Source organism: Lithobates pipiens, unplaced genomic scaffold (assembly GCF_037356315.1).
Source record: "Lithobates pipiens isolate NorthernLeopardFrog02 unplaced genomic scaffold, aLitPip1_a1.2 Scaffold_8, whole genome shotgun sequence".
In the NCBI taxonomy this organism is placed as follows: Eukaryota; Metazoa; Chordata; class Amphibia; order Anura; family Ranidae; genus Lithobates; species Lithobates pipiens.
Genome location: NW_027507903.1, coordinates 9,416,811 through 9,432,627, shown reverse-complemented (window position 1 = coordinate 9,432,627; position 15,817 = coordinate 9,416,811). Strand labels below are relative to the sequence as shown.

The 15,817-nt window shown below is 45.2% G+C and overlaps 1 protein-coding gene across 4 annotated transcripts in view; it reads right to left on the bottom strand.

Moving 5' to 3' along the window:
* The window catches only part of LOC143962650 (multiple epidermal growth factor-like domains protein 11), a 981,904-nt gene that overhangs the window by 789,772 nt on the left and 176,315 nt on the right, over positions 1-15,817 (bottom strand). For all 4 annotated transcript variants that reach the window (XM_077471986.1, XM_077471983.1, XM_077471984.1 and 1 more), the window contains exons 3-4: positions 11,743-11,844; positions 8,204-8,304 (exon numbers count right to left, since the gene is read on the bottom strand). In XM_077471986.1, the coding sequence (XP_077328112.1) occupies positions 8,204-8,304; positions 11,743-11,844 (203 nt within the window). The remainder of the gene's footprint in view (positions 1-8,203; positions 8,305-11,742; positions 11,845-15,817) is intronic.

The following is a 15,817-nucleotide window of genomic DNA, read 5'->3' as shown; positions in this document are numbered from 1 at the left end:
AGCAAGCCCCCCCCCCCCCGTATCGGGTTCAGACCCCATCAGTTCATCACGGGAGATGGGGGGTAGAGAGGGTCGCTTATGGTAGCCACCTGCAGGCTCGCTCCCAAGCTGGGCTATGTGCATCCATTGACACAAACAGAATAGTAATTAAAAAAAAATTCCAAGCCCACACACAAGCGAGAAACGGGCCGCCAATGGGGGAAGGGTAAAGCCAGCCCCCCTATATCGGGTTCAGACCCCATCAGTTCATCGCAGGAGATGGGGGTAGAGAGGGTTGGTTATAGTAGCCACCTGCAGCTCGCTCCCAAGCTAGGCTATGTGCATCCATAGACACAAACAGAATAATAATTAAAAAAAATTCCTAGCCCACACACACAAGCGAGAACAGGGCTGCCAATGCGGGCTCGCTCCCAAGCTGGGCTATGTACATCCAATAGACACATACGAAAAAAAAAGAAAACAAATGCAGCCACCACATCTAATGATTGGCAAGCTGCAATATATTCCATTTTTGGATTTGTGTTTATTACCGCTTTAAAGTTCCGACCACTTCTTCAATATGAGTCTGCTGGGGTAGCCTGGAACTTTTATTGTCAGGTAGGCTTTATGGCGACCACCCCCCCCATGATTTCTAATGACGGCCCCTGCTAGTTTACGCTGATCAGTATAATCAATATGCGCAGTGCTGTACACTACAATCAGTGTAATAAATGGCTGCACTCCCGTATAGGACAATAAGCATAATGCGGAGCTGTGCCACCATAACACTTCAATCAGTATAATTTACAGCGCCGTTTCTATATGCTTTTATTAATGTATTCTAAAGACGGACGGCTGTACACTGAAATCAGTATGATCAATGGCTGAACTGCTTTGTACCACAATTTAATATGATCCAAGGCTGTTCTAGTAAATATGTATCAGTGTGATCCATTGGTGCATTACACTATGACACCATAGCCCCCAAATGGTCCGCAGATAGAATTAAAGGCCTCTGCCCCTCTTTCCCCCTATTTTTTACAATGTAAAATTTAAATGACAAAAAAAGAAAAAAATTTGCACACATGCTAAAAACTGAATTTTTTTTTTTTTTTTGCTATAAATTTCTGTATACCCCCACAAAAAAAGTATATTTTTTTCTGAAAGCAGAGACCCTGGAGAATAAAATGGTGGTAGTTGCTATCTTTTAGATTGCACAATATTTGCACAGCTTTTTATTAAACACACTATTTTCAGGAAAAAATAAAAAAATAAAAACATAGAAATTAATTATACTCAATTTTTGGGTAAAATCTAAAAGATGGGGTTGCGTCGAGTAAATACCAAACATATTAAGCCTAAGTTACAGATGGCCGTGAAAAAAACAACGGTACCCAAAATTCTACATAGACGATGGTTTAAAAAGCCTTTACAGGTTATCAGATTGGAGTTCATCATGTGTTTATTTATTTTAGCTATTTTTTTTTTTTTGTAGTTTTTTTTACTCTTTTTATTGACAAGATGTACAAAAAATGTTGGTACACCGACCATTGTGCTAAACGTGAGCACAAATAATATACAATCCAGTATACATTACGTATCATATTCACAGCTGTACATACAGAAACCAGCGGTACAGTTTATATTAGGGCTGTGGAAATTAAAGATTAATTCCTCGAATAATCGATAAATTTTTTTGATCGATCAAAATTATTTTGATCGGTACTCACCTCTCCGCCGGCTTACGGGTCTTCAGGGAAGGGGGGAGGAGTCCGGTGACGTTGAAGTTCTGATTGAACGTAACGCGTACTGGGGGGAGGAGCTACGCATGACGTCGCCCGCTGCTGCCCTACGGAACTAATACGATTGTCAGCTTTACATGCCGTGTTTTTATCATCTTTTCTTTCTACCCATGACCTGGCGTCCTTGCTGAGATCTAAGGAGACGCGAGAGAAGTTTATGGTCCGTGTTAACCCTTTTGATACCCGCTTGCATGACCTCCTGTTTGCACAGGGGTCCATGCCATAAGGTGAGAGTGATTAGTGAGACCAGAGGTGGAGGGATTGTCACGCTACCGTGAGAAAAAAAATGACTTACGTCAGTTGAATTTAAAACGTATTTGTGTGGACTGTGAAGTTAAGTCATGGATTGTGTAAACTAACTAGTGTCGGGTGATTGTATATGGTGTATACCACATTTACCGCTGACTAATGCAGAGCTGCAATGCAAAGGAGATTAGCTAAAAGCAGTTGGATCCGTATGTGCGTTATAATTAATCGAAATTAGTCAATTAATCGATTAAAAAAAAAAACGATTAATGGAACATGAACATTTTAATCAGTAACAGCCCTATAAATAACACACATTGTATATATATATATATATATATATATATATATATATATATATATATATATATACATATATATATACATATATATATATATATACATATATATATATATATATATATATATATATATATATATGACGTCCAGTCACTCAGTAGCCAAGCAATGATGGGTAAGTATGTCAAGTATATCAAGTATGCATGTATGATGATCACATCCAAACCTATAAACCAAGTATAGGCCCCAAGCTCTTCAGGTAGTTGTGATGGTAAGAGCGGATGAACACGAAGAGTCCCACACCTTATTGTATTTATTGGGGCAACCCTTATGTTCAAAGATCATTTTTTTCAAATGGGAGTATCTGGTTCACCATCTGGATCCACTGTCGGGTAGATGGAGGAGCAGATTGATTCCACTTGATCGCTATGGCCTTTGCGAGCTAAGAAGAGTGTTTCTCTCAACAAGATTCTAGTGAATTTTGGCCACTGTTCCTCATTAGGGATGAGCTCAGTGTTTGACTCGAAACATCGGCCGTTCGTCTGTTCGGCGAATTCAGAACTTTGTGGACCATTTGCACCAAATGGCTACGCCATCGCAATGCATTGCTGGCTCATGATTGGCCAAGCATGCACTGTGACCCCGCATGCTTGGCCAATCACAGCGCTGGCAGCGAGGAGAGCCATAATTGGCCACAGGAATTATAGCTCAGGGGGTTTAGTAAACAACCCACACTATATAAGGCTGCCAGCGCCGGCGGCCTTGTGTAGTGTGTTTCGGCGTGCACAGAAAGAGAAAGATAGGCAGGGACAGTGTTCTTTTCTCAGGCATCTGCAGGAGTTAAAGTGGGTGTTGTGTGCCTCCAGCACAGTATACACCTGTATCTACCCTTTATTACTGGTGTCCTCTAATACAGCCATCTGCAGGAGTTAGTTGGTGTTGTGTGCCTCCAGCACAGTATACACCTGTATCTACCCTTTATTACTGGTGTCCTCTAATACAGCCATCTGCAGGAGTTAGTTGGTGTTGTGTGCCTCCAGCACAGCGCAGTATACACCTGTATCTACCCTTTATTGCTGGTGTTCTCTAATACAGGCATCTGCAGGAGTTAAAGTGGGTGTTGTGTGCCTCCAGCACAGTATACACCTGTATCTACCCTTTATTACTGGTGTCCTCTAATACAGCCATCTGCAGGAGTTAGTTGGTGTTGTGTGCCTCCAGCACAGCGCAGTATACACCTGTATCTACCCTTTATTGCTGGTGTTCTCTAATACAGGCATCTGCAGGAGTTAAAGTGGGTGTTGTGTGCCTCCAGCACAGTATACACCTGAAGATACCCCTTATTTCTGGTGTTGTCTGTTGCATATCTTGCATATTAGCCTTTAAAATTAGCACTTTTGATTTCAAACGTTCGAGTCCCATAGACTTTAATAGGGTTCTGAAGTTCATATGAATTTTTGGTCCGTTCCTAGGTTCTGGTTCGAACCGAACCGGGGAGTGTTCGGCCCATTCCTATTCCTCATCTAGAATACCCAGTAAACATATCTGTGGATTATATGACACCGAAATAGAAAATTTTAGATATATATTTAAACACATATTTTATTTAATTTTATTGCTATCACAAGGTTGCTAACAAGCTCCCTATGTGATAGGCAGGTGACAAGTTAAGTTTATTCCCCTCCAACAAGCACAGATTGTGCTTGAATAGCTGCATTCTTGGATACACTAGCTGAGAAATGACAGCTGTGACCCCGGATGTGACAGAATACACGTTGCTTCGGGGGTCATTAGTTGCAGGAGGGATTCGGGAAATGGATGTTCGTGCACTTTGAGAGCCTGCATATAATGGTTTTGGGTTTAATACTGGATTTAAGTGTAGCACCCTCTAGTTTGTGCTAGACGTGGAGTAGTTTAGCTTAGGGCTAAGCCTGAGCGATGGGATTTGGGTCAGGGTTCAGTGAAGTTCAGGGCTGGGTGACTCATCCTGGCAGCTCTCTGGTGCCTCCCCCTGGTTTAGAACAGGGGTCTCCAAACATTCTAAACAAAGGGCCAGTTTACTTTTCTTCAGACATAAGGGGTGGCCAGACTGGCCACTGGGAGTAGAAAAAGGTCCCGATGTCAGTGGGAACAAACAATGCCCCATCATTGGTGTCAGCGAGAGGAATTGTGCCCCATCATTGGTATCATTGAGCCCAATTGTTGGTGTCATTGGGAGGAATAGTGCCCCATCTGTAGTGTCAGTGAGAGAAATTATGTCCTGTCATTGGTATATTTGTGCCCAAACGTTGGTATCTGGGGGAGGAATAGTACCCCATGATTAGTGTCAGTGGGAGGAATAGTGTCCCATTATTGGTGTCAGTGGAAGGAATTGTGCCCCATCATTGGTGTCAGTGAGAGGAATTGTGCCCTGTCATTAGTATCATTGGGCCCAATTGTTGGTGTCATTGAGAGGAATTGTGCCCCCTTCTTTGGTGTCAGTGAGGGAATTCTGTCCCATTTTTGGTACCAGTGGATAAAAATAATGCCCCAAGGGCCAGATAAAACCATGAAAGGGGCCGCATCTGGCCATTTTTGGTACCAGTGGATAAAAATAATGCCCCAAGGGCCAGATAAAACCATGAAAGGGGCCGCATCTGGCCCCCGGACCACCATTTGGAGACCACTGGTCTAGAAGATTGGAGAAACTTCTAGAATTAGTGGGAGGAGGTTAGGGGGAGCTGCCTTGAATATTTATGGAGCCCCAGCTAATCACCAGAGGTAGGCTATCATGGGGCTAAGACCACTCTATAAATAGACATGAGCCATGCCGGCAGGGCAATTGGGTAGAGAATGGAGATGCATTGTTGAGGAGGTTGTCATGGCCCTCAGGGGTGCCCCCTAGTCTGGGGGGTGGATGTCCTGCCTGGGGTCGGGGCTCGGGTGCTGGAAAGATCCTACAACACACAGGAGGAATCTTTCCTTGAGGCACGGGAGCAAGAGAGGACAGAGTGGGCAGTCAAAACTGTTTAGGACTAACAAGGAGGGAGACTGCCGCATGTAGCCAGTTCTCCCTGAGGACAGCAGTGTTCTTAAGCCTTCATCCTTCCCTGAGAGATCTCCTGAGAGTCAGCCGGGTGGGCTGGTGAGAGTCAGTTGGGAGGACTGGTGTGGAGAGTTATCCCAGAGGACTAGTGAAAGGGGCAGCTGCAGCCAGGTGGGTTGGCAGTGCCTGAAGGGGTAGTACTGGGACCAATGGCTACAGAGGAAGCTGCTTCAATACAAATGTGCTACACAACAAGGGGCTACGAGTTCCCGCCTGTAAAGGGCCATCTCTAATCTGACTGGGAGCCTGTCAGATACATCAAAGTGATTCAGCTTGAGCAAACGAGTGCAGCCGGAAAGTGAGAGAAGTTTTAGTTGAAGTCAAGTGGGCATCCTATAACCTCCCATCCCCATCCAAGTTATTAATCCCCTAATAAATAACAAAAACAAAATTACGGACTATTCTGACTCTGGGTACTTGTGAATATTCGGTGTGCCTAGCTGTGCAAGAGTTGGGGGGATCCAAGTTCATCAGTAGTCCCTACAGGGGTGTGCTACACAAGAATCATATTTTGTGTATTACTACTTTGGGTTTAGGGGCATAGTAGGGACGTGCACTGTATGTTGCCTATATCATTTATAAGGTGTTCTTCTTTCTCATCTCAGAAGGTTGGGCGGTGAGTTATGGTGTATGGTTGGTACACATGCTATGGTTAGCAGAATCCAGAGCTGCACTACTATGCACTACAAACAATGTAACACAGCACTATGCAACCAATATAATCCAGGGCTGGAATATTACTCAGTGTAATCCATATGATTCAGGGCTGCCACATTACTTCAACACAAAATGTACAGATACCGCACTTTATGATCCTTTTCTATACTACAAGCCAAGCACCACAATCCTGGGCAGTCCACCATACCACAGGTGGCAGTTCACAATGACTGACAAGACATGGCCAAGCACGACATACTATACAACACACAAGTGTTAGATCTTCACTCTGGATGGTGGAGGAGTACCGATCCTGCATCACATAGTACTATGATTTATACACAGATCATCCATAACAATATGACCACAGATAGGTAAAGTGAGTAACAGTGATTATCTTGTTTAAACTGAACCTGAAAGTGGGTTTGATATATTAGGCAGCAAATGAATATGTTGTCCCTGGAGCAGATGTGTTGAAAGCATAAAAAATGGCCAAGTGCAAGGATTTGAGTGACTTTGACAAAGGCCAGATAGTAATGGCTAGATGACTGTGTCAGAGCAACTCCAACTCTTGTGGGATGTTCCCAGTCTGTAGTGGTCGGGATCAACCAAAAGTAGTTCAGGGAAGGAAAACCGGAGAACCGGCAATAGAGTCATGGCCGGCCAAGGCTCCTTGATGGACGTGGGGAGGAGAAGGCTCATTGATAGAGGTGGGGAGGGAAGGCTCACCGATGGAGGAGGGGAGGGAAGGCTCACTGATGGAGGAGGGGAGGGAAGGCTCATTGATGGAGGTGGGGAGCGAAGGCTCACTGATGGAGGTGGGGAGGGAAGGCTCACTGATGGAGGTGGGGAGGGAAGGCTCACTGGCGGAGGTGGGGAGCGAAGGCTCACTGATGGAGGTGGGGAGCGAAAGCTCACTGATGGAGGTGGGGAGCGAAGGCTCACTGATGGAGGTGGGGAGGGAAGTATAATTGATGAAGGGAAGGCTCATTGGTGGAAGTGGGGAGCGAAGGCTCATTGATGGAGGTGGGAGGGAAGGTTCATTGATGGAGGTGGGGAGCGAAGGTTCATTGATGGAGGTGGGGAGCGAAGGTTCATTGATGGAGGTGGGGAGGGAAGTATCATTGATGGAGGTGGGGAGTGAAGTATCATTGATGGAGGTGGGGAGTGAAGGTTCATTGATTGAGATGGGGAGGGAAGTATCATTGATGGAGGTGGGGAGGGAAGGCTCATTGGTGGAGGTGGGGAGGGAAGGCTCATTGGTGGAGGTGGGGAGCGAAGGATCATTGATGGAGGTGGGGAGGGAAGGCTCATTGGTGGAGGTGGGGAGGGAAGGCTCATTGGTGGAGGTGGGGAGGGAAGGCTCACTGATGGAACAGGGGAGGGCTGGCCTGTTCAGTCTGATCCAATAGAAGAGCTACTGGAGCTGAAATTGCTGAAAAAGTGAATGCTGGGTCTGATAGAAAGGTGTCAGAACAAACAGAGCATCGCAGCTTGTTGTGTATGGGGCTGTGTAGCCGCAGACCAGTCAGGGTGTCCATGCTGACCCAGGTCCACATCCAAAAGCACCTACAATGGGCACGGGAGCATCAGAATTGGACCACGGAACAATGGAAGAAGGTGGCCTGGTCTGATGAATTCAAGAATGTTTTGAGAAAGACAACAACGAGTTTCAGGTGTTGGCTTGGACTCCATATTCTCCAGATCTCAATCGGATGATGTGCTGGAAAAACAAGTCCGATCCATGAAGGCCCCACCTCACAACTTACAGGACTTAAAGAATCTGCTACTGACGGCTTGGTGCCAGATACCACAGCATATCTTCAGAGGTCTAGTGGAGTCCATGCCTGAATGTGTGGTCATAATATTATGGCTGATCGTTGTGTATGTATATATATTCTCTCTCTCGCTCTCTCTCTCTCTCTCTCTATATATATATATATATATATATATATATATTAGAGTATAATAATATGATATATATATATATATATATATATATATATATATATATATATATATATATATATATATATATATATATATATATATTATTATATAGTAGCAAAAAAAAAAAACATTCCAACATTCTACATCCATAGATCTGTATGGACAGAGGAAGGCTGATACATACGAATACAGAAGTCTCCGCTTTCATAGTATCCGGGGCAGCACTGTGACCTCCGTCGGTACATGGTTCTCAGGCCTCGCCGGTATGCGGTCTTGTAACTTATTCTGTGAAAGAAAAAAAAAGAGTGAACTTCATCAGGACAGGACGCTTGTCAAACTATCATATTAAATAGTGTAAGGTGATCTTGCACATTGGTGATAAAATGATCCTACATACAATGTGATATAAATAAATAAACAGTGATCAGAAAATTAAGTAAAAGGGACAAGATATATGGTGAGTACGGTATCTAATGGTGTGAAAATAATTTTCACACCATTAGATAATTTAACACACCTGCTCCCCATTCACACCTGAGACCTTGTAACATTAATGAGTCACATGACACCGGGGAGGGAAAATGGCTAATTGGGCCCAATTTGGACATTTTCACTTAGGGGTGTACTTTTTTTGCTAGCGGTTTAGACATTAATGGCTGTGTGTTGAGTTATTTTGAGGGAACAGAAAATTGATACTGTTATACAAGCTGTACACTCACTACTTTATATTGTAGACGAGTGTCATTTCTTCAGTGTTGTCACATGAAAAGATAGAAGAAAATATTTACACAAATGTGAGGGGTGTACTTACTTTTGGGAGATACTGTATATTTGCTGTCTTCAGCTTTATATATTCTTTAGAAAGTTCACATAGTGTTAGACCCCTCTCACACTGGGGCGCTTTGCAGGCCTGCAAAGCCCCCTGAAACAGCCGCTGCTGTGTCTCCAGTATGAAAGCCAGAGGGCTTTCACACTGGAGCGGTGCGCTTGCAGGACGATAAAAAAACTCCTGCAAAATCAATGGCGGTTAGAGAAACGGTATTGAAAATTCACACAAGATGGTACTAAATTACTCCAGACTAAATAAATGTAGTACTTTGGTCCCGGGGGAACTGCTTCAGGGGTTGCCCAGAGAGGTACACATCTTCATATTTTTTGGAGCTGCAATGTCCTTCAACCACTATGGTTGAAGGTATCCGACCAGGAAGCCCAGATCACTGGTATACGTTACAATCTAACATTTCAGATGGGTTTACTTTTTGCAGACCTCCCTGAGGCACCCCCACCCCCCCCAGATCAAAAACTTGCCCACACACTCTTCAGTGTGGTACACCGGAGATCACCGGCAGTTCCCTGGGACCAAGTACTACGTCGTATGGAGGCGATCCGTCTTATGGAAAGGATTTACCACACCCTGATGGATACCATGCAAGTGTTCGACAAGAAATGGGTACCCTGGTTATCATATGATAGATGAGATCGATTTCACATGTGCTAGGCGCATTATAGCTAACAGGTCAGGTCATGTGCTAGGCGCATTATGGCTAACAGGGTTAAAACCACCCCGGTAGCGGCCAAATAGCTAAAAATAGCGCTGTTTTACCACCGGCGCCCACACCGCCCCATTGTGAAAGGGGCCTTAGAGATTTTCTCTTCCTGTTCAGCGCTGAGTGTGAAGTCTGGGCATACAGCCCAGACAGCTGATTGGAGGAAAGGCACACACCCCCTCGCCACATAGGCAGAGATTTTCAGAGCTGCCCTGTGAATAGTTTAGCTCTCTGCTAATCTATTTATAGCAACCTCCCTGACACAAAATTCAGCCTGGTTTTTATCTCAGAGAACTTGCCTGAAGTTATCACGGTGATAGCAGAAGAACGGAGCAGGAGAAAGCCACAGGACATAGTGCTTTGAAGAGAGATGAGAAAACACTGTAGATATATGGGCCCAGCTCAAATTCAGTGAATCGGGTTTACATCCACTGTAACTATGTATAAAATATCTATACCTGGAATTCTTGTTTATGCGCGGACATGTGAAGCCCTTAGAGAAAATCTACAATAATTACATCTGGCAAAAACAAGCTTACAATACACAGTAATAATTATCGGCAGACAATCATTAAAGTGTGCATCTCCAGAGGAAAGCGATAAACAATTATGATTATGAAGAAATGTCAATCAATAGAAATAAGTCGATGTATTTGTCTTCAACTGCTGCCAGATTGTATTTCTGTTACGTGTCTTGTTTCAATAGATTTGCCGAGTTATCCTCAGCATAATCCAATTTGATCATGTGACTTGACTGGCATACCATTTGATTAAATGGGGAGAATTTACTAAGGCCAAGTTTACACTGGTTTAGTGGGAAGAATAAAAATAAAAGGCAGTTGAGGTGCATTTTTACTGCCCCTCACCTGCCCCCCTTTAAAGTCCAACTCCAGAAATATTTCAAGAGACCAAGCAGGCTTGTACCACTAGCTGGATGACCCATATATCGGGCTTCTTCAGGGGGTGCTGTCCAGGTAGGGATACAAGCCTACTTGGTCTCTTGAAATATTGGTCAAATCACTAAAGAGTCACAGGTGTCTAAGCCCTTGTACACACGGTCGGAAAATCCGTCGGAATGTGTCCTATCGGACCGTGTTGTCGGATAATTCGACTGTGTGTGGTCTGCATCGGACTGATTCCGTCGGAATATCCGTCGGACCAAATTTTCCAACTTGCTGGAAATATTTTCCGACAAACTGGTCCGATAGGACATACTCCGATCATGTGTAGAGAATTTCGATCGGACAAAGTGCCACGCATGCTCAGATCAAATCCCTACATCAAAGCTATTGGCTGCTAGCCTGAACGTTAGTCCCATCGTAACGAAATTACGTCATCACGTTCTGAAAGATCGGATTTTTAGACAACTTTGTCCGACCGTGTGTATGCAACAGTTTCGGACAAGATCCGACGGACAAAATCCAACGGATTTGGTTGTCGGAATCTCCGACCGTGTGTACAAGGGCTTACTGTGTCCAGAGAACCATGTGCTAAAGGTTACCATAAGACCGAAAAAACAAAGGTCTGCAGTGGACTCAAAGCCAAGGGACAAATGCTGTCTAAACCCACCAGTACTTGTTGATAGAACTGGCATTCAACGACAGCATGTGCATGTCCCTGGGTTTAGTGATTTGACCAATATTTAAAGAGACCAAGTAGGCTTGTACCTCTAGCTGGACAGCATCCCCTGAAGAAGCCTGATATATGGGTGAAACATGTTGGGAATTCTATCCTTTTATGCTGTATCCACAAAGCCTTGTTGATCTGTACTTGCCAATTGTTGTGTTTTTAACAATTTTTTTTCTTTTTTCTAAAATAAAAAATGTTCTTATATAACATAGTTGTTACTATTCTTCAAATTAATTTCCACCTCAAAAATCCCATTCCCTCTCTCTGCATATACAATTCAGTTCTGTTTCTGCACCTGGACTCTGTGCGTTCACTGCCGCCACACCACGCTGCACCTCCCCAAATATGTACGCACTTGATGGTAGCCATTAAAAAAAAAAGGGGGGGACCAAACTAGAGAACCACTTAAAACATGATCAATATAATATTTCCCTTTATCAGTTCTAGATCCATATAAAACACAAGTTAGCCACAATTTAACTGTTGCCTTGTCTACGCGCCACAAAGTACACCCACACCGTGCCCCCCCCCCCCAAAGTTCTCATACCTGTGCCGGGTGCATTTGAACCAGTTGAGGATGTCCGTGCAGCGAGTGTAATAAATCTGATCAAATGGGTGAGCGTACGATTCCTGCACAGTCACAGCATAGCTGAAAGAGAGGAGAGAGCAGAGAGGAGAGGTTAATGGCTTATAGAGACTTGGAATGATTTCTGTACAGATCAGCAACAGAGATGGCTAGAACCTCATCTAAAAAATGAATGCACAGGAAAAAAAAAAAAAAAAAAAAACACGTAACGCGGCCCTAATTACATTTAAAATATGCGCAGCCTCATCTGCCACCACTTTTCACCATGAATGGCGGGACAGCTATCTTAGTTGCCTGAAAATAGCTCAGTTCTCATACGATGCTGGATTTCTTTGTGTCGGGGCTGTGGGGACTCTATTATGTGTAATGAAATCAACATCAAGCAGCGTTTTTTTTTTTTATTAATTTTTTTTTTTTTTTGTCTGAGATATAAAACACAAGTCACTGCAGAGAAACTCCGAAGCCTAAAAAAAAATCAAATTTCACTGCACATTTATTGGTGCCATATTACAGCTTTCATGGTTTTATTGAGAATAATACACACCAATGGAACACTGCCTCTAGCGGCAGCCTGACGTCGAAATTAAAAACCTGCAAAAAAGCGCTAATTTAATCTAAACCCCACATAAAATTGCCTGCCTTTACACGCCCATGAACTTTAATGACATCCCAGTCTTAGTCCATAGGGTTCAATATTGAGTTGGTCCACCCTTCACAGCTATAACAGCCAGGGGCGGACTGACAACTCATGGGGCCCCCAGGAAATAGGAGATTATGGGGCCCTCAGGCAATCAGAGATTGTGGGGGCCACACAGTATACAATCACACAGTATACACATACATGTACACACAGTATACACAGACATGTTTCTATTGGCTGAGAAGGTACTGGAGAGGTGGGGAAGCCATAATCTCAAGATTTTTAGACCAAAAGGATGTTGGTAAGGGACATTTCAGAGATAGATGTACAAAAAAACACAGATTTTTACATACTGTCCCTGGTTTTACTGAGGCTGGCAACCCTGGTGGGGCCCCCTAGTGGCATGGGGCCCTCGGGTAAGGCCGAGTGGCCAAATGGTCAGTCCGCCCCTGATAACAGCTTCAACTCTTCAGGGAAGGCCGTCCACAAGGTTTAGGAGGGTGTCTATGGGAATGTTTGACCATTCTTCCGGAAGAGCATTTGTGAGGTCAGGCACTGGCCTGGCTCGCAGTCTCCACTGTAATTCATCCCAAAGGTGTTTTATCGAGTTAAAGTTCCTATACCCCAAACTCACTCATCCATGTCTTTGATATGTGTTTGATGGTGGGTGATCAGGAGCCCAGTATTGATACTCCACTTGTTGGACTTGGAAACAAGGAGTTCCTCCACCCCAAACTCGCTCATCCATGTCTTTATGGACCTTGCTTTGTGGACTGGTCCAAATCATTTGGTGGAGGGTTATGGTATGGGGTTGTCCCCTCAGTTCCAGTGAAGGGAACTCTTCAGGCGTCAGTATACCAAGACATTTTGGACAATTTCATTCTCCCAACTTTGAGGGAACAGTTTAGGGATGGCCTCTTCTTGTTCCAACATGACTGCACACCAGTGCACAAAGCACGGTTCATAAAGACATAGATGAGCGAGTTTGGGTGGAGGAACTTGACTGGCCTGCACAGAGTCCTGACCTCAACGCAATAGAACACCTTTGGGATAAATTAGATCAGTGCCTGACCTCACAAATGTGCTTCTGGAAGAATGGTCAAACATTCCCATAGACACACTCCTAAACCTTGTGGACGGCCTTCCCAGGAGAGTTGAAGCTGTTATAGATTCCCCTCCTCTCCTTCCGGCTGGTATTTAGATGCTGCAGGGGGGAGTCATACATGGGGATCGGATCCAGTATTTGCACCCCCACGGATCACCCACCCTGTCCATCTGTTGAGGATTCAATTCCCCCCCGTTGCCCTGACCCTCCTGTTTGCCCCTTCCCCCTGTTTTGATATTTTGGGTGGGGGTGGGGGGGGGTCTGTCCCCTGTCAAGTAAGCTGTACAGGGCCCCGTTATTTCTAACAACAGACCTGTGTGGCCTCATCAGGTTAATGAAGCGATGAGCATCCCTACCTCTTTGTGTACATGCCGTGCCCACAGCACTTACAACTTCCTTCTAGGTTTGGCTGAGGTCCAGGTGAAGGTAGGACTTTTCAGGGATCGCCTAAAAGTGGACAGAGTAGGACAGTGGTCTCCAAACTGCTGCCTGGGTGCCAAATGTGGCCCTTCGCTTCCTTTTATCTGCCCCTTGGGGCATTATTTAATCAAATGATACCAATGATGGGGCACCATTCCCCTACTGATACAATCAATGAGACACTATTATTCATATACCAATGATGGGGTACTATTTCCTCCATTGAAACCAATCATGGGGCTCTGATGCCGGGGACATTTTCTACTCCCACTGACAACAGCATTCCATCCCCTAAAGCCTGAAGGACAGTAAACTGGACTTTTTCTTAAAAAGTTTGGAGACCCCTGGGAGTAGGAGATAGCCAGACAGATTAGGATAGGGAGTTAGAGAGAAACGTCCTGCAGGTGAGCATTGAAGGAGGAGACAAGAGAGGAGGAAGCCTTGGGAGAAGCGAAGTAGATGGTTTGGGTGATATTTTGAGCTATAGTTGAGAGCAGAGTTGTATGACTTTGTATGTTGTTGGTATTTTGAATTTTATTTGTTAAGTTGTTTTGGAAGCCAGTGGAGGGATTGGCAGAGAGGGGAGGAGGACACTGCGCGGTTGGTAAAGTTGATAAGTCTGAAAGCAGCATTCATGATAGTCTGTGTGGAGGTAGACCAACAAGAAAGTGAGACTAGGGAGTGACTTATTAGCTTTGTGGTCTTGTTGGTTAAGAATGGACATATTTTCGAGATGTTACGAAGGTGAAGGCAGCTATATTTGGACAACGATTGAGTGGGAGGCCGAGATGTCATTCAAGCATTAGTATCTTTGCAGGACCAGAGGGCCCGATAGTTGTGCCATTGATTTTGATAGAAAAATCAGGGACGATCTCCCTTGACTTGAGGATCAGAAACAACTGTGTGCAGTACGGGTTTTATGGGTTAACTAGTTGCTGACCGCCGGCCGTCAAATGACGGCCAGGCGGCGCACCTATTGTGGCGGGAGGCCGTCATATGACGGCCTCCCGTTTAAACAGGGAATGCGCGCGATCGTGCGCGCGCATCCCTGTTTCTTCGGTGACGGCGTGTCACGGAGACACCGCTCGCCACCGAAGGGGGTGAACAGCCATTTGTTATGGCTGTTTACCACGTGATCGGCCGCGATGAAGTCACGGCCGATCACAGATGGTCACACCCCAAACGTGCACGGCGCATGCGCGCAATCGCGAGCGCGCTGCGCGTGCACGCCGGTGGCGGCGTGTTCCCCGGGAACACTGCTCCTCACCGACGCTGGTAAACAGCCATTGGCCGGCTGTTTACCCACGTGATCGGCTGTGATCCTTTCACAGCCGATCACAAAAATGTAAACAAACTGCGGTAACGGGATGTTACCGGGTTCTCCTCCTCACACACCGATCGTGTGTGAGGAGGAGATTGCGGTAACATCTCGTTACCGCATACAGTGTACACCAATCATACTGATTGCCCCCCCCCCCCCCCCAATAAAGAGGACCTGTCACCACCCCTCATAGTACCTGTCAATCACAGTCCATCAGAGTACCTGTCACAGTCCATCAGAGTATTTGAGTACCTGTCACAGCACATCAGAGTACCCGAGTACCTGTCACAGCCCATCAGAGTACCTGTCAGCCCATCAGAGTACCCGAGTACCTGTCACAGCCCATCAGAGTACCTGTCAGCCCATCAGAGTACCCGAGTACCTGTCACAGCCCATCTGAGTACCCGAGTACCTGTCACAGTTCATCTGAGTACCCGAGTACCTGTCACAGCCCATCGGAGTACCCGAGTACCTGTCACAGCCCATCAGAGTACCCGAGTACCTGTCACGGCCCATCAGAGTACCCGAGTACCTGTCACGGCACATCAGA